At 46.1% G+C, this 23,651-nt stretch overlaps 1 protein-coding gene across 1 annotated transcript in view; it reads left to right on the top strand.

Moving 5' to 3' along the window:
- TARBP1 (TAR (HIV-1) RNA binding protein 1) overlaps positions 1-23,651 on the top strand; it is a 204,069-nt gene that overhangs the window by 169,755 nt on the left and 10,663 nt on the right. The window contains exon 29 of the mRNA XM_063443373.1: positions 7,515-7,651. Coding sequence (XP_063299443.1) covers positions 7,515-7,651 — 137 coding nt within the window. The remainder of the gene's footprint in view (positions 1-7,514; positions 7,652-23,651) is intronic.

Consider the following 23,651-nt stretch of genomic DNA (forward strand, 5'->3'; position numbering starts at 1 on the left):
CCAAAGGAGGTTCAACCAGTTATTAAATCCAAGGGTTCACATACTTTTTCCACCTGCACTGTGAATGTTAACATGGTGTGTTCAATAAAAACATGGCAACATTTCATTCTTTGTGTGTTATTAGTTTAAGCAGACTGTGATTGTCTATTGTTGTGACTTAGATGATGATCAGATCACATGTTATGACCAATTTGTGCAGAAATCCATATCATTCCAAAGGGTTCACATACTTTTTCTTGCAACTGTATTTATATCTATTTATCTATTTCTATCTATCTATCAAAGATTCGTAATACTTTTTTTATTGGACTAACAATTTTTTAATGACTAAAAAATTCTGTTACAATACACAAGATCTAGTGCACTCACTTATCCACTAAACAGCAACTTCAATGTTGACAGATTTTATTTGTTTTTTGAAAACCCCTAATCTAGGCAAAAATAATGGGGGCTTAGTTACATTATATGATCATACATTGCATTAACCTGCCACAACGTCAGTGCACCCCATCTTTGGAAGGTCCTACTCTAACAGCCTAATGTCTGCTCTCATGAGCATGTTCAGGTGAGTGCAGACCCCTGGTTTCATATATACAAAATTATAAATGGAACACTTGTTTTTGCCCCTGTCTTTCAAGAGCTGAACTCAAAGATCTAAGACTTTGTCTATGAACACAAAAGGCCTATTTCTCTCAAATATTGTTCACAAATCTGTTTAAATCTGTGTAAGTGAGCACTTCTCCTTTGCCGAGATAATCCATCCCCCTCACAGGTGTGGCATATCAAGATGCTGATTAGACAACCTCGCAATCTCACTCAAACACTCACTCTCGCAACCTCACTCAATCTTACTAACTCTCTCACTCACACACTCACATATGCCATCTTACTCACTCTTACACTCTCAATCTCACTCTCACACACTCACTCTCACACTTACAATCTTACTCACTCAATATCGCACTCACTCACTCTCTCAATGACACTCTCTCTCAATCTCACACACTCAATGTTACTCACTCTTTCAATCTCTCACTCACTCTCACAATCTTACTCTCTCAATCTCACTCTCACAATCTTACTCTCTCACTCACTCAATCTCACTCTCTCAATCTCACTCTCTCAATCTCACACTCACTCTCACTCAATCTTACTTATTAATGTCTTCACCCAAGCGTGAAGACGTCAAACGTGATGAATGCGAATTAGCAACTCATGAACTCGGAAGTCCCTCTGGTGGCCGTCTGAGTGACTGTCACTGGAGGTGTTCCTCGCTTCAATGTAAACACTATATTTTCTCAGAAAATACAGTGTTTACATGAGAAAGGCTGCAGGGAGCTATTGTTTTCACCTGAACAACCTTATTAAGCTGAAGTTGTTCAGGTGACTATAGTGTCCCTTTAACACTAAATCTAGTATGGCCTCTCTACGAGTTGGCTCCTCAACGACTTGTTTTAGAGACAATCCCAGTAGGGAGTTTAGAATATGTGTACTCCTGGCACAAGCAGCTATTTTGGTTTTCCAGTTCACACCAGGAAGATTAAAGTCACCCATAATGATAACTTCCCCCTTCATTGTCATTTTAGCTATTTCCTCAACTAGTAGATGACATAACACTTCTATTTGTCCTGGGGGCCTATAATCACACCTACACAAGTTGCTGTGTGATTACCAAATTCTAAGGTAACCTAAACTGACTCTATGTTCGCCTAACTAACCTTTATTATGCAGCCTCAAGTTAAAGTCCCTAATACTCCTCTGCCTGTCGTTCTGAGTGTTATGCACAGGCAGAACTTCAGAGAATGACATTGTGGAAGCAACGTGCTGCATATCATTGGCAAAACACAAAAAACTTCCTTTACCTCTGAAACCTCATTGCAAGCCAAGTAATTTGTCCCCAGATGGACAAGTACATCCAATTCCCCTTCCTGCTTTGCTCGCTTAACAATATTACAAATATGTCTCCTGTCTCTGTGAGCAGTAGCTCCAGGAAGACATCTCAAAATGCCACTATTGACCAGCTTCACGCCTCTTATGATAGAATCCCCCAACAACAACTGTTTTTTTATCAAGCCTCACCTAACCCTTTTTGTCATTGGCTGCAGTCTTGCTCAACTTTGACATAGAGGATGGTGGTTCCACAAACTTTGTGCCTGAGCCGGTCTCCATAACAGCACTACACTCAGTGCCTGAGCCTGTCTCCACTACACTCAGTGCCTGATAAAAACACTCTAAAATTCAATATAGAATATAAAATTTAGTGTGTGGATCCAGGAGCTGGCTGGTGAATAATGGCTATAGTATTATAAATAGAGAATATAATAGTATGATGGTGTATATACCAGATAGGGATGGGTTTTAGTATATAAGGTGTCTTGTTACATAGTTACATAGTTACATAGTTAGCTGAAAAGAGACTTGCGTCCATCAAGTTCAGCCTTCCTCACACCTGTTTTTTGCTGTTGATCCAAAAGGAAAAAAAAAAAAAAAAAAACCCCAGTTTGAAGCACAATTTTGCAACAAGCTAGGACAAAAAAATCCTTCTTGACCCCAGAATGGCAGTCAGATTTATCCTTGAATCAAGCAGTTATTACCCTACATTGAAAGATTATATCCTTGAATATTCTGTCTTTGCAAATATGCATCTAGTAGCTGTTTGAACATCTGTATGGACTCTGATAAAACCACTTCTTCAGGCAGAGAATTCCACATCCTGATTGTTCTTACAGTAAAAAAAACCTTTCCTTTGCCTTAGACGAAATCTTCTTTCTTCCAGTCTAAACGCATGGCCTCGTGTCCTATGTAAAGTCCGGTTTGTGAATAGATTTCCACACAATGGTTTGTATTGGCCCCGAATATATTTGTATAATGTTATCATATCCCCTCTCAGGCGACGTTTTTCTAAACTAAATAGGTTTAAATTTGTTAACCTTTCTTCATAGCTGATATGTTCCATTCCTTTTATTAATTTTGTAGCCCGCCTCTGCACTTTTTCTAGTGCCATGATATCCTTCTTTAGAACAAGTGCCCAAAATTGCACAGCATATTCAATATGTGGTCTTACCAGTGATTTATAGAGAGGCAAAATGATATTCTCGTCACGAGAATGAATGCCCTTTTTCATGCATGACAATACCTTACTGGCCTTGGCCACTGCTGATTGACATTGCACATTGTTGCATAGTTTGTTGTCTATAACAATTCCCAAGTCCTTTTCGTGTGTTGTTATCCCTAATTCGCTTCCATTAAGGGTATACGTTGCTTGTGTATTCTTTACGCCGAAGTGCATAACTTTGCATTTTTCAACATTAAATTTCATCTGCCATTTGAGTGCCCAGTCCTCCAGTCTATCTAAATCTTTCTGCAGCAAAGTAATATCTTGCTCACATTGTATTATTTTACAAAGTTTTGTGTCATCTGCAAACACTGAAACATGACTTTCAATGCTGTCTTCAAGATCATTTATAAAAATGTTAAATAAATGTTGTACCTTTAAGTACTGAATATACGTAATATACCTTTAAGTGCAATAGGAAAGGGTAATTGCAAAAACAAATAAAAAAATAAAAATAAAAAAATATAGATACAAATCAAGAAAATAGAGATAAAGTAGAAGATAAAATGAATAAAGTAGAATAGAGAAAGAAATGGAGAGAAAACTCCTGGATCCACACACTAAATTTTATATTCTATATTTAATTTTAGTGTGTTTATCTTTCTTCTACATAGGTTTTTAGTGAATCCCTATTGTCTCCAGTTCATTGAGCAGCTGAGTGCTAGTCTATCTCCCTCTCCTCTGTATGTTACATTAGGTACACCAGAATATCTTACACTCAGTGCCTGAGCCTGTCTCCACAACACCACAACACCACAACACTCAGTGCCTGAGCCTGTCTCCACAACACCACTACACTCAGTGCCTTAGCCTGTCTCCACAACACCACTACACTCGGTGCCTGAGCCTGTCTCCATAACACTATTACACTCTGAAAGTGCTGAAAATGAATTATGTAGAGCAACAGACTTTGCAATATGCCTTTTATCCACATCTCTAAGTCTACCAGATCCTACAGTAATCCATCTGCCATTCCTAGGACGTCTTTGCAGCAGTGGCTTCCAGCCTGAGTTTGTTTAACAGATAATTTACAAATCTCAGACTTCAAAAATACAATCTCCTGCCGCAATATAGAGAACTGTCTACAGATTAGACAGCATCCAAATCTCTAAAAACTGGAACATGAAAAAAATGCATAACACTATCGGCTCTGGCTGCTGACCGCCTCCGGGATCAGTGGCGTCACTAGAGAGGGCCGAGGAGGCCTTGGTCCCACCTACTTCATGTAGCCCCCCCCCCTACATCATGTCCCCCCACCCTCAGGGCCCCTTCAACCACTTACTTTTATCCAGCGCCGGGCTCCCTTTGGTGCTGGTGACCTCTCCTTGACCTCCAACGTCTGCTCCCGAGTGGAGCCGAATGCCCATTCGCGGCTAGAGCCGCGCATGCATTAAAAACTCCCATAGGAAAGCATTTCTCAATGCTTTCCTATAGACGTTCTGCGTGCTCAATGTGATTTTCGCATTGAGCGTCACAGAAGCGCCTCTAGCGGCTGTCAGGAAGACAGCTAATAGAGGCTTGATTAACCCTGCAATGTAAACATAGCAGTTTCTCTGAAACTGCTATGTTTACAGCTGCAGAGTTAAAACCTGGGGGACCTGGCACCCAGACCACTTAATTGAGCTGAAGTGGTCTGAGTGACTATAGTGTTCCTTTAACCCCTTAAGGACACATGACATGTGTGACATGTCATGATTCCCTTTTATTCCAGAAGTTTGGTCCTTAAGGGGTTAAAGGAACACTAGAGTCACCAAAAGCTGCAGCAGCACTGTCACTGTGGAACACCCAAGCGGCCAGAGGGGCACTGTGCTGGGAGAACTTCCTCCTGGGTCATAGAGAGCAGCGCAGGGGAAAGACAGGGAGATGAAGCTCAGCTCTGCACAGAGGCATCCAGGCAGGTGCTGGTAAGTGTGAGTCAGTGTGTGTGATTCAGTCTGTGTATGTGGGTCAGTCTGTGTGTGTGTGGGGGGGGGGGGGTGTTAGTCTGTGTGTGTATGGGTCATCCTGTGTGTGAGGGGGCAGTCTATATGTGTGTTTGTGTATTGGTCAGTCTGTGTGTGGGGTGGGGGTTCAGTCTGTGTGTGTGTGGGTTAATCTGTGTGTGGAGTGGAGGTTCAGTCTGTGTGTGTGGGGTGGGTTAGTTAGTGTGTGTGTGGGGGGAGGTCAGTGTGTGTGGGGTGGGGTAGTCTGTTTGTGTTGGGGGATCAGTCTCTGTGTGTGGGGGTGGTGGAGCTCAGTCTATGTGTGGTGGGTCAGTCTGTGTGTGGGGGTGGGGGTATTAGTCTGTGTGTGTGTGTGTGTGTGGGTCAGTTTGTGTGTGGGGTGGGGATCAGTCTATGTGGGGGAGGGTCAGTCTGTGTGTGTGTGTATATGCATGTGTGGGGGTGGGGGGAGTTTAGTTTATGTGTGCGGGGACTAGTTTGTGTTTATTGGTCAGTTAGTGTTGGGGGCTCAGTCTGTGTATGTATGGGTCAGTCTGTGTGTGTGTGTGTGTGTATGTATGGGTCAGTCTGTGTGTGTGTGTGTGTGTGTGTGTATGTATGGGTCAGTCTGTGTGTGTGTGTGTGTGTGTGTGTATGTATTGGTCAGTCTGTGGGTTTGTATGGGTCAGTCTGTGTAACCCCTCACATACAGTACACTCACACCAACACAGAGTACACCGTTGCATACACACACAGTGCAACCCTCACACACATCATCTCTTCACCCACATACACACTTCTTTCCCACATACCTTCACCCCCATACATACACACACACATACATACATACATACATACATGCTTCACCCCATTACACACCGAATCATATATATATGTATATATAATAACTACAGCTCCTTGATAAGCCCAAAGTGCAACCCCAATACACATACACTTACACTACAGTCCTTAGATAAACACGCACACACTTTACATGCCCTTTCAGCACACGCACACACAATCTCAAAAGTTCCTATACATGGGCACGTGCACATAGTACACCATAAACAGACTCCTATATACACACTTCACCACAACCCCTTCTAAACACCATGGGAAATTATCTTGCAACTCCTGAAAAGGATTTTCAGTTTCCGTGAAAAGGATAAGCTGCACAGGGAACATTAAAGCCGGCCACCGCTGGGAGCATGGAGGTGGCGCGCAAGAGAACAGAGAGGAACTGCAGGAAGGTTACTGCTCCCTCGCACGCCGCTTCCATGCTCCCTGCAGTAGCCCGGCTTTAATGTTTCCTCTGCACCTTAGCAAAGGGCTGACAAATGCCAGGCGCCAAGGCATAATGTCTAGTCATGGCGACCTGGGATTTGTTGAGCTCTGTGTGTGTGTGTGTATATGTATATATATATATATGTGTGTGTGTGTGTATATATGTATATATATACCCATTTGTTTTATAACTACCCTCTGCTTTTGTCCCTGTCCCCTTATGTCCCCGTCCCCCCAAGTATGAATACTGGAGACGCCAGTGTCCGGGGTTACTACAGGACACAGCAGGCGCGTTCACCGTGCCTGCTGTGTCCTGATACAACGTTTGATGTCTTCAGCTAAACGTGAAGATGTCAAACGTGAGTACTGCGCAACAGGCAGGACTTAACTAGGAAGATCCTCTAGTGGCCGTCTGAGTGACTGCCACTAGAGGTGTTCCCACGCTCTAAGGTAAACACTGTATTTTCTCTAAAAATACAGTGTTTACATGTAGTAGCCCGCTAGGATCTCTTGTGCTTACCTGAACTCAATAAACTCAACCTCATTAAGCTGAAGTTGTTCAGGTGACAATTGTGTACCTTTAAGGCCAAAATAGCTGAATTGGGAGAATGGGAGCTATGCTTTCAGTTTTTGTTAATTTGGCCTTAAATTAGAAATTCACGTTGATTTCCTGGCAATCTATTCTTTAGTAAATAATCCTGTAACAGTGCTAGATTTCACTAGTTACTTGATATAATGTATTTTCACTGGATTTGCATTGTTACAGCCAGCAAAGTGTGTGGTCACAAACTACATTCTTTACTTCCCTTTGTGCCCCTGACATTTTCACCTTCATTATTTTGACTCATTCTGCATGCATGAGTAGTCTGCATAATGGACACATACTAGGTGGTTTCTACTCACTGGAAAATTAGCCATATTAAAAATGTAGTGGAACTTAAAGTTGCTGAATTGGGAGGATTGGGAAACAGGGGGATGACGTACTAGAAATAGTAAGGGTGGAAATTAGAATATTGAGATGCTATGGGAAGAAGAGGCTAGAGGACAGAAACAATAGTAACCTAAATGTGGTTTGGGGACAATTTGGCTGCTGAGGCTATTGTGGAACCATTTTTGGGGGGAACGGAGTTCTTGTACCCTACACACTAGAGCTAGAAAAGTGAGTGAGTTATTGTATATTTTATGTCTTTCAGAAAAAGCCATCACAACTCCTAGGATATTTGCAACTGAAAAAAACACAGGGATACACAATAATAGGAGCTGAGCAAACTGCGAAAAGTTTAAACCTCACTGAATATAATTTTCCAGAGAAATCATTACTGCTTCTTGGGTAAGTCTTATAAACTACTTCTTGTATAGGTAGAGTTGCCAACATTTGAAAAAAAAATCCAGGGACACTTTGCAGCACAGCTGTCAATTACTACCTTGAAAATTTACCACGCCCACTGCCACAAAGCTCTGCCCACTCTGGCCAACCCACAATTAATTTCTGCCTACTTATCATGCAGATTTCAGGGTCTACTCAATAAAGAGAGAATTACAGGGAATTGAGATGGTGATTTTAAACTTAAGGCCAAAGTTACCGAGTTGGAAAATTTCTCCCATTCAGCTGCATTATTTCGACCTAAAGTTTGAAATTGCCATCTCAATTCCCTGCAATTATCTCTTTATTAAGTAGACCTTTATAACACCAAGTTCCAACCAACAGTACCATTCATACTTGGAATGCGATAGATACATTTGCAGCACAGCATCTGTGGTAACTTGTCTTCCTTGCATAAACATTTATCACACACACTCACCTAAATTCTATAAATTCTGTTTTTGTGTAATTTGTGGATTGACAGCCATAGGAAAGTACAGGAGAACTTATGTCGCTGAGGGAACTATTCCGGAGGGACGGTGGGTTGAATTTCTCCTGTATATCAGGTTTTTGCTCCCACTAGGTTCTCCTGTGCTAGAGGGATAACTAGAAAACTGAGCAACATAGAAGAAGAAAAAGTGAGGTAATGTGGTAACTTGTCTTCCTTGCATGATCATTTATCTTCCTTTCAGGACTTCCTTAAACAAAGACTAGGCGGGAGGGCTAAGAATCTTTCCTTCCCTCCCACAATTGCTAAAGGAAGTGATGCATGAACAGGATGTGATGTAAAACACATCATCTCAACTAAGGGCATATAAATATAAGGCCAGGCAGGAAATCAGTCTGTTGCTTCCTTTTCTTCCTTGGTGGATGTGATGTTGGACTTGCAGCAGTGAGCCATTACTAGATGTGAAGGCCTAACCGTGGGTGAGATCAAACGTGTGGGGAAGGGGATTACTATATAGATAGATAGATTTAAAAGGGTTGTTGCTCCGTGGGTCTGGGCTGTGTGTTTGTGATACATTTATAGTATTGTGTTGTTGCCTTCTAAATAAATACCTTTTAATGTAGACGAACCTTGTGTAATATATATATTAATTTGGTGATACACCACAGCATCTATATCAGGTAGGTACATTTTTATCACTTTTAGGTAATTGGGTATCAGTGGTGACACTGTCAGTACAAGTACAAAGATAGAAAAACCTTGTGCAGATGTGCTTCAGTCAGAGAGTTATGTCTATACAATAGAACATACATTAGTTCACAAACAGACAAGCTCAGTGGCACACACAAGCTTACTTCAGACAAGTTCACTGACACACATAAGCACACTAAATACAAGCTCACTGACACACATGCTCACTAAAAATAAGCTTACTGACACACACAAGCTCACTAAATACAAGCTCACTGACACACACAAGCAGTACCATCTTCACAGCGTTCTGGACCCCCGAACACAGCAGTGCACTGGGGCCCTTCCTACACAACAACTCACATGAAAAAAAAAAAGAATTATCGATAAAATTAAGCTTATTTAGTGATACCTTCAACAAATGCAATACATACATACAATAAATACACACAGACTGCTGAACACATTCACACACAGATTGCTGAACACACGCACACACCGACTGCTGAATACATGCACACACCGACTGCTGAATACATGCACACACAGACTGCAGAATGCATACACACAAACAGGCTGCTAAATACACACACAGAGACTGCTGAATACACCCAGACGGCTGAATACACACACACTGCAGTGAGGGGTGCAGTGGATGTGTTTGTGTGTAGGGGTGCTATGTGTATGTGTGTAGGGGTGCTGTGAGTGTAGGGGTGCTATGTGTGTGAGAGGTGCAGTGTGTATGTGTGAGGGGTAAGGGATGCAGTGTGTGTGTGTGTGTGTGTGGGGTGCAGTGAGTGTGTGTGTGTGTGTGGGGGGTGCAGTGTGTGTGTGTAAGGGGTGCAGTGTGTGGCAGGTACTGGATGTGTGCGTGGGGTGCTGAGTGTGTGTATGTATGGGTGCAGTGTGTGTGGGGGGTGCTTTGTGTCAGGGGTGCTGTGTGTGTTAAAGGCGCTTTGTGTGAGGGGCGCAGTGTGTGTGTGTGTGGTGCTGTATGTGTGAGGGGCTGTATATGTGGTTCAGAGGGGCTGTGTGTGTGTGTGTGTGTGTGCGGGGTGCTTTGTGTCAGGGGTGGTGTGTGTGTGTAAGGTTGCTGTGTGTGTGTTTGTGAGGGGGCTTTGTGTGTGTAAGAGGTGCTGTGCCCTGGTGGTGGTAAGTTGTCTGTAGCCTGCAGCTCCTATGGCTGAAGGCTATTCCTCCCATGATCAGAATGCTGTGTCGGAGCATTTCCATGGTAACACGCGGCAACACTCTGCACAGATCCTCCCGCCCTCCCTATTACTAACGAAGGTCCTTTGGGCAGGTGAGGGAGATCTTTGATCTCCTCACTGGCCAGAGAGGGCCCACAGCAAGAAAGCAGGTCTCCTCTGTCGGCCTGGGCACATGGGCATCACGGTGGGGCCCCCGGGCAGCTACCCAGCGTGCCCATGCGGAAAGACGACCTTGCACACAAGCTCGCTGACACACACAAACTCACTACAGACAACCTCGCTGACACACACACACACACTCACAAGCTCACTACAGACAAGCTCACTGACACACTCACAAGCTCACTACAGACAAGCTCACTGACACACTCACAAGCTCACTACAGACAAGTACACTGACACACACACACAAACACACACACACAAGCTCACTGACACACTTTCAGGCACATACACACACACAAGGATGAGTATATCAAGCCTACCTGGCACTGGAGGCTGTTGCTCGGAAGTCAGGTAGCCATCTTGGGACTCTTCCTCCTACAGCAAGGTCTGCTGCTTAGCAGGGGTGGAGCTTTTGTGTGGGAGGCGGAGCTAACACATGTGGACGGAGCTTGCATCATGGGGCAGAGCATGCGACCGCGAGGCAAAACAGGAGTCTGTGTGCCGGGGAAGCTGCTGGGAATTCGGAAGGGAGACTTCAGCTCCAGCAGCCTCAATGCTGCCCCCGGCACCTCTCTCAAGCCCCCAGCAGCTCTCTACAGCCCCCAGCATTTGGCAACCATGAATTTACATATTAGCTCACTGTAACTGAAAGTCTAATCAAATACGTACTTGTTTGTATGTCTACCACAGGCCATCAGTGGGTGATAGGATCTAGGAATTTATCTCTAAATTACAGAGAAGGGAGGGGAGAGGACCACTAAGGGACAGAGAAGTGAGGGGAAGGGACCTCTAAGGGACAGGGAAGGAGGGGAGAGTAAACTACTAAGGGACAGACAAGGGTGGGAGAATAAACCACTAAGGGACAGGGAGAGGAGACCACTAAGGGACAGGGAGAAGAGACCACTATGGGACAGGGGACAATAGAGGAGACCACTAAGGGACAGGGAGGGGAGACCACTAGGGGACAAGAGACCACAAGAAAGATGCACACAGAAGGGCGTGACTCGGCAGAAAGAGATACATGATGGGGGGAGAAAGACACACAGATGGGCTGGGGATGCAAGAGACACACAGAAGGGCCTTGGTGGGGGGGGGGGGGATACATAGAGTGCTGGGCTGGGGTTGAAAGAGACACACACAGAGGAGCTGGGAGAGAAGGAAATCCAAAGGGGCTGGGGGAGTAAGACACAAAATTGTGGGGGTGGGGGCGGCAAAATGCATCTTTGGCTGTGTACCCAGAAATCCTTGCACTGGCCCTGACCATAACCTTAACCCAAACCCAGCATTAACCTTTCATTTACCCGAACACTAACCCTAACACTGACTCTAATCTTATCTTACTCATACCCGTAAATTTAACCCTAACCCCAACCCTAAGGAAACCCTGTGCTGATATTAGTTCTAAAATTTGAAAATGGGTTTCCCAGTAAACACTGTAAATAGTGGTCTGTGATCGACCATTTACTGGCCTTTTTTTTTTTTTTATAATTACAGTCAATGTAATTATAAATTAAGTCCTGTTTACCAGCCCATTACACTATGATCTGTAGAGCGCTCAGGCGGCTGCAGCATTTAAAGGGCCGGCGCTTCCTATAAGGCGAACTAGGCAGCCGCCTAGGGCGCCATATAGGAGGGGGCGCCCTGCGCCCCCATCGCCGGCCCTTTAAATGCTGCAGCCGCCTGAGCCTGTATTGTGGCATTTGATTTATAATAATGGTGGGATTTAATTTATGTCACAGTGACACTGTCTGACAGGTTCACTGTAAGTAAAACATTTTTTTTCCAATATAACATAATTAAACGACCACTATAGTGCCAGGAAAACATACTCGTTTTCCTGACACTATAGGGTCTCTAGGTCCCCCCCCACCCTCAGGGTCCCCCTCCCGCCGGGCTTTAGGGGACGGAAGGGGTTAAATTTACCTCTTTTTCCAGCGCCGGGCGGGGGACTCTCCTCCTCCTTCTTGTCGTCATCGGCTGAATGCGCATGAGCCGCGCGCACATTCAGCCAGTCCATAGGAAAGCATTCTCAATGCTTTCCTATGAACGCTGACGTCTTCTCACTGTGAAAATGCTCGGATGCTGGGCTCTCAGTAGCATTGAGGAAGCCAAACAGATGAAGCTGCTGCGCTGGGGGTAGCTCTCCAGCCCCAGACAGGAGCAGCTCACCAGGAAACTTCCCAGTGGGTGTCCCCAGCAGGTCCGCGCCCAAGGCGAATACCACCCCTGAATCCACAGGTATTCATTGATAACCTATTTAAAGGGTTGCTTGCTACACTGACTTCCAGCTCTGGCTGCACATAAAAAAAAAGTTGAGTCCCAGGTATCCATTGATATTATATATATTACCGTATATACTCGAGTATAAGCCGAGTTTTTCAGCCCATTTTTTGGGCTGAAAAACCCCAACTCGGCTTATACTCGAGTCATAGTCTGTATTATGGCAATTTGCATTGCCATAACACAGACTGGGGGGAGAGGGGGGCTGGCAGAGCTGTACTTACCTGTTCTGCAGCTCCTGTCAGCTCTCTCCTCCTCCGCGCCGTCCGTGCAGCTCCCTCTGTCAGCTCCCAGTGTAAGTCTCGCGAGAGCCGCGGCTCTCGCGAGACTTACACTGTGAGCTGACAGAGGGAGCTGCACGGACGGCGCGGAGGAGGAGAGAGCTGACAGGAGCTGTAGAACAGGTAAGTACAGCTCTGCCAGCCCCCCTCTCCCCCCACTGAACTGCCACTGGACCACCAGGGAAGGAGAGCCCCCCTCCCTGCCATATATCAAGCAGGGAGGGGGGACGAAAAAAAAAATAAGAAATAAAATAATAATAAAAAAATAAAAAAGGGGTATAAGGACCACTATGGGAGGGGGGGGGGGGGTATAAGGACCACTATGGGAGGGGGGGGGTATAAGGACCACTATGGGAGGGAGGGGGTGGGTTAAGGACCACTATGGGAGGGAGGGGGTGGGTTAAGGACCACTATGGGAGGGGGGGGGTATAAGGACCACTATGGGAGGGGGGGGGAGGGGTATAAGGACCGCTATGGGAGGGAGGGGGGGTATAAGGACCACTATGGGAGGGGAGGGGGGGGGGGGGTAAGGACCACTATGGGAGGGAGGGGGGGGGATAAGGACCACTATGGGAGGGAGGGGGGGTATAAGGACCACTATGGGATGGAGGGGGGGTATAAGGACCACTATGGGATGGAGGTGGAGGGGGGTATAAGGACCACTATGGGAGGGAGGGGGGGTATAAGGACCACTATGGGAGGGAGGGGGGTATAAGGACCACTATGGGAGGGAGGGGGGTATAAGGACCACTATGGGAGGGAGGGGGTGGGTTAAGGACCACTATGGGAGGGAGGGGGTGGGTTAAGGACCACTATGGGAGGGGGGGGGGTATAAGGACCACTATGGGAGGGGGGGGGAGGGGTATAAGGACCGCTATGGGAGGGAGGGGGGGTATAAGGACCACTATGGGAGGGGAGGGGGGGGGGGTAAGGACCACTATGGGAGGGAGGGGGGGGGATAAGGACCACTATGGGAGGGAGGGGGGGTATAAGGACCACTATGGGATGGAGGGGGGGTATAAGGACCACTATGGGATGGAGGTGGAGGGGGGTATAAGGACCACTATGGGAGGGAGGGGGGGTATAAGGACCACTATGGGAGGGAGGGGGGTATAAGGACCACTATGGGAGGGAGGGGGGTATAAGGACCACTATGGGAGGGAGGGGGGGTATAAGGACCACTATTGGAGGGAGGGGGGTATAAGGACCACTATGGGAGGGAGGGGGGGGATAAGGACCACTATGGGAGGGAGGGGGGTATAAGGACCACTATGGGAGGGAGGGGGGGTATAAGGACCACTATGGGAGGGGGGGGGGTATAAGGACCACTATGGGAGGGGGGGGGGAGGGGTATAAGGACCGCTATGGGAGGGAGGGGGGGTATAAGGACCACTATGGGAGGGGAGGGGGGGGGGTAAGGACCACTATGGGAGGGAGGGGGGGGATAAGGACCACTATGGGAGGGAGGGGGGGTATAAGGACCACTATGGGATGGAGGGGGGGTATAAGGACCACTATGGGATGGAGGTGGAGGGGGGTATAAGGACCACTATGGGAGGGAGGGGGGGTATAAGGACCACTATGGGAGGGAGGGGGGTATAAGGACCACTATGGGAGGGAGGGGGGTATAAGGACCACTATGGGAGGGAGGGGGGGTATAAGGACCACTATTGGAGGGAGGGGGGTATAAGGACCACTATGGGAGGGAGGGGGGGGATAAGGACCACTATGGGAGGGAGGGGGGTATAAGGACCACTATGGGAGGGAGGGGGGGTATAAGGACCACTATGGGAGGGGGGGGGGTATAAGGACCACTATGGGAGGGGGGGGAGGGGTATAAGGACCGCTATGGGAGGGAGGGGGGGTATAAGGACCACTATGGGAGGGGAGGGGGGGGGGTAAGGACCACTATGGGAGGGAGGGGGGGGGATAAGGACCACTATGGGAGGGAGGGGGGGTATAAGGACCACTATGGGATGGAGGGGGGGTATAAGGACCACTATGGGATGGAGGTGGAGGGGGGTATAAGGACCACTATGGGAGGGAGGGGGGGTATAAGGACCACTATGGGAGGGAGGGGGGTATAAGGACCACTATGGGAGGGAGGGGGGTATAAGGACCACTATGGGAGGGAGGGGGGGTATAAGGACCACTATTGGAGGGAGGGGGGTATAAGGACCACTATGGGAGGGAGGGGGGGGGATAAGGACCACTATGGGAGGGAGGGGGGGATAAGGACCACTATGGGAGGGAGGGGGGGATAAGGACCACTATGGGAGGGAGGGGGGTATAAGGACCACTATGGGAGGGAGGGGGGATAAGGACCACTATGGGAGGGAGGGGGGGGGGGTATAAGGACCACTATTGGAGGGAGGGGGGTATAAGGACCACTATGGGAGGGAGGGGGGTATAAGGACCACTATGGGAGGGAGGGGGGGTATAAGGACCACTATGGGAGGGAGGGGGGGGGGGGTATAAGGACCACTATTGGAGGGAGGGGGTATAAGGACCACTATGGGAGGGAGGGGGGGGTATAAGGACCACTATGGGAGGGGGTGGGATAAGGACCACTATGGGAGGGAGGGGGGTATAAGGACCATTATGGGAGGGAGGGGGGGGGTATATGGACCACTATGGGAGGGATGGGGGGGGGATAAGGAACACTATGGGAGGGAGAAGGGGGATAAGGACCACTATGAGAGGGAGGGGGTGGGATAAGGACCACTATTGGAGGGAGGGGGGTATAAGGACCACTATGGGAGGGAGGGGGGTATAAGGACCACTATGGGAGGGAGGGGGGGATAAGGACCACTATGGGAGGGAGGGGGGGGGTATAAGGACCACTATTGGAGGGAGGGGGGTATAAGGACCACTATGGGAGGGAGGGGGGGGGTATAAGGACCACTATGGGAGGGGGTGGGATAAGGACCACTATGGGAGGGAGGGGGGTATAAGGACCATTATGGGAGGGAGGGGGGTATAAGGACCATTATGGGAGGGAGGGGGGGGGGGTATATGGACCACTATGGGAGGGATGGGGGGGGGATAAGGAACACTATGGGAGGGAGAAGGGGGATAAGGACCACTATGAGAGGGAGGGGGTGGGATAAGGACCACTATGGGAGGGGAGGGGGAAGTAAGGACCACTAGGGGAGGGGAGGGTAAGGACCACTGGGGGAGGGGTGAGTCAGGACCACTGGGGGGGGGGGGAGTGAAGGAACACGGGGGTGGGGAGGTAAGGACCACTGAGGGAGGAGGAGGGGAAGTCAGGACATATGGGGGGGGAGGGGGCGGCAAAATTTTTTTTGCCTACGGCGGCAAATATCCTTGCACCGGCCCTGCACACACTGCATTCACACACTGCATTCATGCACACACACACTGCATTCATGCACACACGCTGCACTCATACACACACATACGCACACACTGCATTCATTATACACACACTGTAAATAAATATTCAATTAATAAATTTTTTTTAGGATCTAATTTTATTTAGAAATTTACCAGTAGCTGCTGCATTTCCCACCCTAGTCTTATACTCGAGTCAATAAGTTTTCCCAGTTTTTTGGGATAAAATTAGGGGCCTCGGCTTATATTCGGGTCGGCTTATACTCGAGTATATACGGTATATATATTATATTTAACTACTATATTTACATAATTAATTAATTTTATTAATTATAATTCAAAGGATCTGCCTGACAACCCAGGCAGAAAGTCCATTGAATAAAATTTACAAGCCCTATATTTAACTCTGTAACTTTCCATAACACCATAAAACCTGTATATGTGGGGTACTGTTGTACTTGTGGGACTTTGCTGAACACAAATATGAGTGTTTTAAAACACTAACACTTGTAATGGTGATGATATCATCAGTGAAAGTGCAGTTTTTGTGTGAAAAATGCAAAAAACAAATATGAAAACGAACTTTGGCTAGCGTTTGTGACTAATTGGCTACTACAAAAGACTGGACTTACCCAATTCTGAATACCCTTGGTTGTCTACGTTTGTGAATGGTATGCCATAATGGGAGTAATTCTCATTCCTGGGCTGCCATATGGTCTCAAAGGCAACATAGGCCACCTAACCAATCTGGCAAACTAAAATGGGAAAGCCCTATTGTGACAAAAGTAACTTCTCCACTGGTTTTTGGAGGGGCCTGTTTGCCAGCCTCCTCAAAGCTTCTGGAAAGACTTGTCTTTACGCGTATGTCTCACTTCCTCAATTCCAACTCTCTCCTTGACCCTCTTCAATCTGGCTTCCGCCCTCTCCACTCTACTGAGACTGCTCTTATCAAAGTTATTAATGACCTAATCGCAGCTAAATCCAAATCCCACTACTCCATACTAATTCTTCTTGACCTCTGTGCTACCTTTGACACCGTTGATCATGCTCTCCTTCTTCAAACTCTTCAATCACTCGGTCTCTGTGACTCTGTCCTCTCGTGGTTTTCCTCTTATCTCTCCCAACACCCATTCAGTGTCTCCTTTTCTAATGCTCCCCTCGTCCTGTCTCGGTTGGAGTCCCCCAAGGCTCTGTCCATGGTCCCCTTCTATTTTCTCTATTATACTCTTGGCAAACTTATTACCTCATTTGGATTCCACTACCACCTGTATGCTGATGACACCCAGATTTATCTCTCCTCCCCAGACCTCTCCCCTGCTGTCCTGCAATGTGTCACTGCTTGCCTTTCTTCTATCTCTGACTGGATGTCCTCCCGCTTTCTGAAACTGAATCTCTCTAAAACTGAGCTCCTTGTCGTTCCTCCTTCTAATTCTGATCCTCCTCTTTGGCTCTCCCTTCAAGTTAGTGGTATCCACATAAGTCCATCCTTGCAAGCACACTGTCTTGGCGTCATACTTGATTCTGGCCTCACCTTTGAGCCTCACATCCAGTTTGTAGCCAAATCTTAGATTCCACCTTAAAAACATAGCCCGCATCCGCCCCTTTCTTATGCAAGATGCTACCAAGGAGCTTTACCATGCTCTAGTAATTTCCTACATGGATTATTGTAACCCTCTCCTAATTGGTCTTCACAAAAGCCATATTGCCACGCTGCAGTCCGTAATGAGTGCTGCCGCCAGACTAATTTTCCTCTCTAGTCGGTCCTCTCAAACCTCACTCCTCTGTCAGTCCCTACATTGGCTTCCTGTATCCTATAGGAGTCAATTCAAAGTGCTAACTCATACCTAAAATGTACTGAACAATTCTAGCCCCTCATATCTCTTCACAGATCCATAGGTATGCCCCTTCTTGGTCTCTCTGTTCGCTGCTCGCACCTGTACGGCCAACTCACACTTGCAGGACTTCTCGAGGGCGGCTCCCTTCCTAAGGAATAGCCTGCCTACCGCCATCAGACTCTCCCCTAGTCTTCAATCATTTAAGAAGTGCCTTAAAACCCATCTCTTTAGGAAAGCTTATGGCCTCCCAGAGTAACCTCTACCTCACATACCTGTCTCTTGCTCTCTCCTAAAGGGCAGCACTTTACTCTCTCCTCCAGCTCTGCTTCACTCCTACCGTATTTGTTCCTAATGTGTTTTATACCCCACCTCCTATAGACTGTAAGCTTGTTTGAGCAGGGTCCTCTTCAACCTATCGTTCCTGTAATTTTTCTTGTAATTGTCCTATTTATAATTAAATCGCCCCTTTCATAATATTGTAAAGTGCTACGGAATCTGTTGGCACTGTATTAATAATAATAATTTATAAACAACCACTGCTTCATTAAACTGAAGCTATTTTGGTGCCTATAGTGTATCTTTAAAGGGATACTTTAGTGCCAGGAACACAAAACTATATTCCTGGCACTACCGATCACTCATCCTGCGCGTGCATTATACTCGCCCATAGGAATGCATTGAATCAATGCTTTCCTATGAGGAAAATCTGACGCTGGAGGTCCTCAGATAACGGACCAAAAGTCTGTTATGATTCCGGAAGCACCCCCAGTGGCTGTCTGGTAGATAGCAACTGCGGGGCAGACTTAGTGCTGCAATGTAAACAAGGTGCAAAAGGGACACAGCACCCAGACCACCTCAATGAGCTGAAGTGGGCTGGGTGGCTACAATGTCTTTTTAATGAGCTAATGCCCATATTATTTTAACAATATAATTACCTTCAGTGTCAGGTAATGGCCAATTTGTTTTTTGTAATATATTTTATTATTTTATTAAAAATAAAAATTATGCATTATGACCCTTATTCCTTACTCTAGTTTTATTATATTTCTCAAGACAATTAGACAGTTGAATGGCTAGCTAAGTCTTGTGGGAAATGCAGTCAGCAGGAACTTATGTGCTAATAGCAAGACATTACTATTTGAGGTCACTACTAAACAGTTTGTCCGATACTCTGCACTTGAACTAAAGTCCTGTGGCTGGGGAACAGTGTTTTCAGTTTATGCCTGGATGAGGTTAACAAACCGGATACATTAGGTAGAACAGGTGGCTGTCAAGACAGCCAATGAGCGTTTTCACACAACTTCTAATAGGATTTAATCAGATTTTTGGACAAACAACCATAAATCTTGCTATGTTTGGTTTTTTTGGGGTTTTTTTTTTTATTGGTTTTTTTTTTTTTTTTACACTTTCCCAAGCAGCAATAAGGGGCATAATAAGAGGGAAGGGAGGGGAACTGCAGTGCTAATAATGAAAAGGGCATACATAGCACCATTGTACAGAACACTGGTGAGACCTCACTGGGAGTATTATACGCAGTACTGGAGACCGTATTTTCAGAAGGATATTGATACTTTAGAGAGAGTTCAGAGAAGAGCTGCTAAACTGGTCTATGGGTTGCAGGATAAAACTTACAAGGAAAGGTTAAAGGAGCTTAACATGTATAGCTTGGAGGAAAGACGAGACAGGGGGTATATGATAGAAACATTTAAATACATAAAGGGAATCAACACAGTAAAGGAGGAGACTATATTTAAAAGAAGAAAAACTACCACAACAAGAGGACATAGTCTTAAATTAGAGGGACAAAGGTTTAAAAATAATATCAGGAAGTATTACTTTACTGAGAGGATAGTGGATGCATGGAATAGCCTTCCACCTGAAGTGGTAGAGGTTAACACAGTAAAGGAGTTTAAGCATGCGTGGGATAGGCATAAGGCTATCCTAACTATAACATAAGGCCAGGGACTAATGGAAGTATTTAAAAAATTGGGCAGACTAGATGGGCTGAATGGTTCTTATCTGCCGTCACATTCTATGTTTCTATAACACTTTTGATTGAACAGACACCTCTCAAATGTGTAAGTTTACAAAAAAAAGGTAAAACCGGGGGGGCGGAGCTTGCCACTGACTGAGTCGGACGCCATCTCGGCCAGCTCCGAGCAAATAGCCCACATTATACCCCAAAATCTAGGGCATCCTGCCCCATCTAGCATCCCAACCAGACTGACCTGCCTTACGGAGCGATCCGGCACCCGCCGATGCCGTTTTTTCAGCCGCCCAGGCAGCCTAAGGGAAAACGCAGGCCTGGGGCCTACCGCGCACCACAAGCCTACAGCCTGGACGATCTCCTGGCTATCCGAAACGCGGGAATCAGCCTGTGCGGGTCAGACACCTCGCCCCCGCGACACACCCCGATGCCAGCAATGGGACGCCGGTCCCAAAAACCAAATATGGCGGCTGAGGGCAGAGACATCAGCTCCATGCTGCAAAGGCCGGCACAGGCCAGAGCTCCCACGGACGCACAGCAGCCCTCACACCTGGAGGCCACAGGGACAAGTGACGAGGTAGGGGCCACACAGGACCCTCAGAAAGGTCAGGCTTCACCCCCAGAGCCCTATGATGGCACTGCCCCCACCACCAAGGCAGATTTAAAAGCACTGCTGGCAGACATCCACAAGGTCTGGGCTGCAGACCTCCAGCAACTCAGATCAGACATACAGGCAGTCACAGGCAGAGTAACACACACAGAAACTAACATCAGCAACATCAACTCTGAACTGACCACAATTAAAGACACAGTCACCCAACTACAGGTCCATCAATCAGCCCTGTCCCTCAGGATGACGGCATTCGAAGATAGACAACGCCGCAACCACATCAAGATAAGGGGCGTCCCTGCCAACATCAAAGCAGACGAGCTACCACACTACACCAGGCGGCTGCTGGCGACCATCCTACCCCACCCAATGGCCAGGAAAATATCAATTGAAGGAGCACACAGAATACCAGGCTCGCCCACGGCAAAACCTGGCCAAATACGGGACGTCATACTCCGCTGCGCCACCTCGCAAGATAAAGCCCACATTATGCTGGCCCTAAAGGATAAAACACCGCTGTCCTTTGAAGGCGCCTCTCTAACCTTTTACCAGGACTTAACAAGAGCAACACTGCTATGGCGCAAATCACTTGCACCGGTCACCTCCAAACTCAGGTCCGCAGGGGTGGTATACAGATGGGGCCCCCCTGGAACTCTGCTAGCTACACACAACGGAACTGTTCACACGCTAGAATCTGGAGCAGACATACCCACCTTCCTTACATCATTAGGCATGGAAGGCCTCGAGACGAGCGCACCTCGAGACAAGGCACCCATCACATGGGACCCAACGACCACAACCACGTTCACACCAAGAGCCACCACATCCGGGGAATCTGAACCCTGGCAGGACTGAGCATAATTCACCCTGAAACGACTAGACAAGGTGGCTGAAAACCCACGCAGAGCTCAACGCATCATAATCTGGTTTAGAATGTGTTTAAAGTTTAATATTTTCAGTTCATGTATATGTTTTTAAGGCACACAACAGCTAGTTATGAACGTACCAAAACTGGGCTAAATATATAAAGAACCGAGATGGCACCCACCCCCCACAACCCCCCACTAACACCCCTCTCAGATGAGGGCGAACTACTCCGAGGGGCCCAGGCACCCCCCCCCCCTCCCTCCCTCTGACTCGGCGGGGTCTATGCTAGCCGACAGGTACGGGAATTACTAACCCACCTGCCACACAATAAGATACCCTACTATCGCAATCTCTAACAGTTGGCTGCGTATGAGCCTGTTCAGCCAGAAGTATGTAGCGCTCCACACATAGCAAAACTATACGCACAACTCCTCCAAACCCCTAAGGAACGATCCATACCCACTATGGAACCAATATGTAGCGCCTATACAGGGGCCCCTCAGCCTCCACCGACCAAACGTAAGCTGACAAACAGCTTAAACCCCCTAAGCACATGCCTAGACTCTCTCAGACGAACCAACACTACACACCCACCCAATCTAGGCATACCTGACTAACATATAAGATCTATAAACATAACGCAAATCTCCCACTGGAGATTCTTTAACACAATCATTTTATACAAACCACTAAATGTAAAAATGTGCAAGTTTAACGCATAACGTACCTATGTTCAAATACTATAGCGCTTGTGGAAGCTGTTGTGGCTATGCAAGCACTGCTGTAAATCCCATGCACAATAAAAAATAAAGAATTTAAAAAAAAAAAAAAAGGTAAAACCCCCAATATATATATATATATATATATATATATATATATATATATATACTTAAATGTACTATGGTCAAGCATCCACTGCAGGTTGTCTTAAAATATTGGTGGTCTGTGGACCTACTTGACACATAAATCCCTCTCTTGTTTTGCTGTCTGTCATTCATTTTGATGTAGGATGCCAGGATTTGGAATTTGTATAACTCCGTTAGTCACAATGACTAGATAAAGCAGACAGGACAGAGCAAAAAACTCTCCTGCTCAACATCCTTGAAGTAACAAGAAGTATAGTTTTATTATTTTTAAAGTATATCTTTCATAACTCGACATACATTTTTGCTATACATCGCTTATGCTTATTTTGCAGTGCATAATATTCAAACGAATATATTGGCAACTGGACAATGTAATTTACAAGCAAATCTTGTTAGTGATTTTACAATGTGGTAACTTCTAAAGATTATAAAATAAGAGGTATGTAAATATGCCATAAAATTGCAAACCAAAAATATAACACTCCTAAACAAAGATTAGTGGGGAAAAATGGTTTTTAAAGAGACCGTTTTATTTTCAAAAAGATCACTAAATGCACCCAGTCGACTTTGTCTCAATTACGATAAGTTGTCTGGTTGAAGTGGCCTTTTAATCTTGACACTGCATTGTAAAAAAAAAAAAAAAAAAAATAAATGCTTAAAATTCCTTTAAGACTGCCAGTGTTCCAAATGTTTGGATAAGACTATTTCTGTCTGAAATTTACCGGTAACTGTTTAGTTGTCTTTACAGGCATTCATGCAGAAGACAAAAATAGGTTTGCATGGCACATACATTCTTAAAGGCTGAATATGTTCTTTTGACTAAAGCTTTAGTGGAACTTTGCCTGTTTTCTTAGAAAATGTGTGAACTATAATACAGGGATTCAACAAATTTGCACTGGGTAAAGATGCAGTAAACACAGATATTAATGTAGTATCAATGTAATCTATGAAAGGAGTAAATAACATATCTGAGATTGGTGTGTGTGTTTTTTGCCAGGGAGAGCCTTGATCCCAAACAATTTGACAAAAAAACATAGGACAACATCCGGTAGCGATTTGCTACATATCTACTACACTGAGCCATAGTGGTGATGATGCGTAAACTACTCCTTTAAATTTTGATATATTTTGTATCTTACTGATTTAATTTACAATTATTTACATAGTACCCGCATATTCTTCAGAGCTGTACAATAGATAAACAAGACAAGCATTACATTCTAACAAAGCATGCTGAAACAGTAGGTGAAGAAGGCCCTGCCAAAAACGAGTGTACAATCTCATTTCTAGTTCTGTTCAGCATTCACATATACTTCAACAAGGTATTCACTCTGCTTGGCAACCCTACTTTAATTATAGCCTTAATTTAATTA

This window comes from Pelobates fuscus, chromosome 2 (genome assembly GCF_036172605.1).
Source record: "Pelobates fuscus isolate aPelFus1 chromosome 2, aPelFus1.pri, whole genome shotgun sequence".
In the NCBI taxonomy this organism is placed as follows: domain Eukaryota; kingdom Metazoa; phylum Chordata; class Amphibia; order Anura; family Pelobatidae; genus Pelobates; species Pelobates fuscus.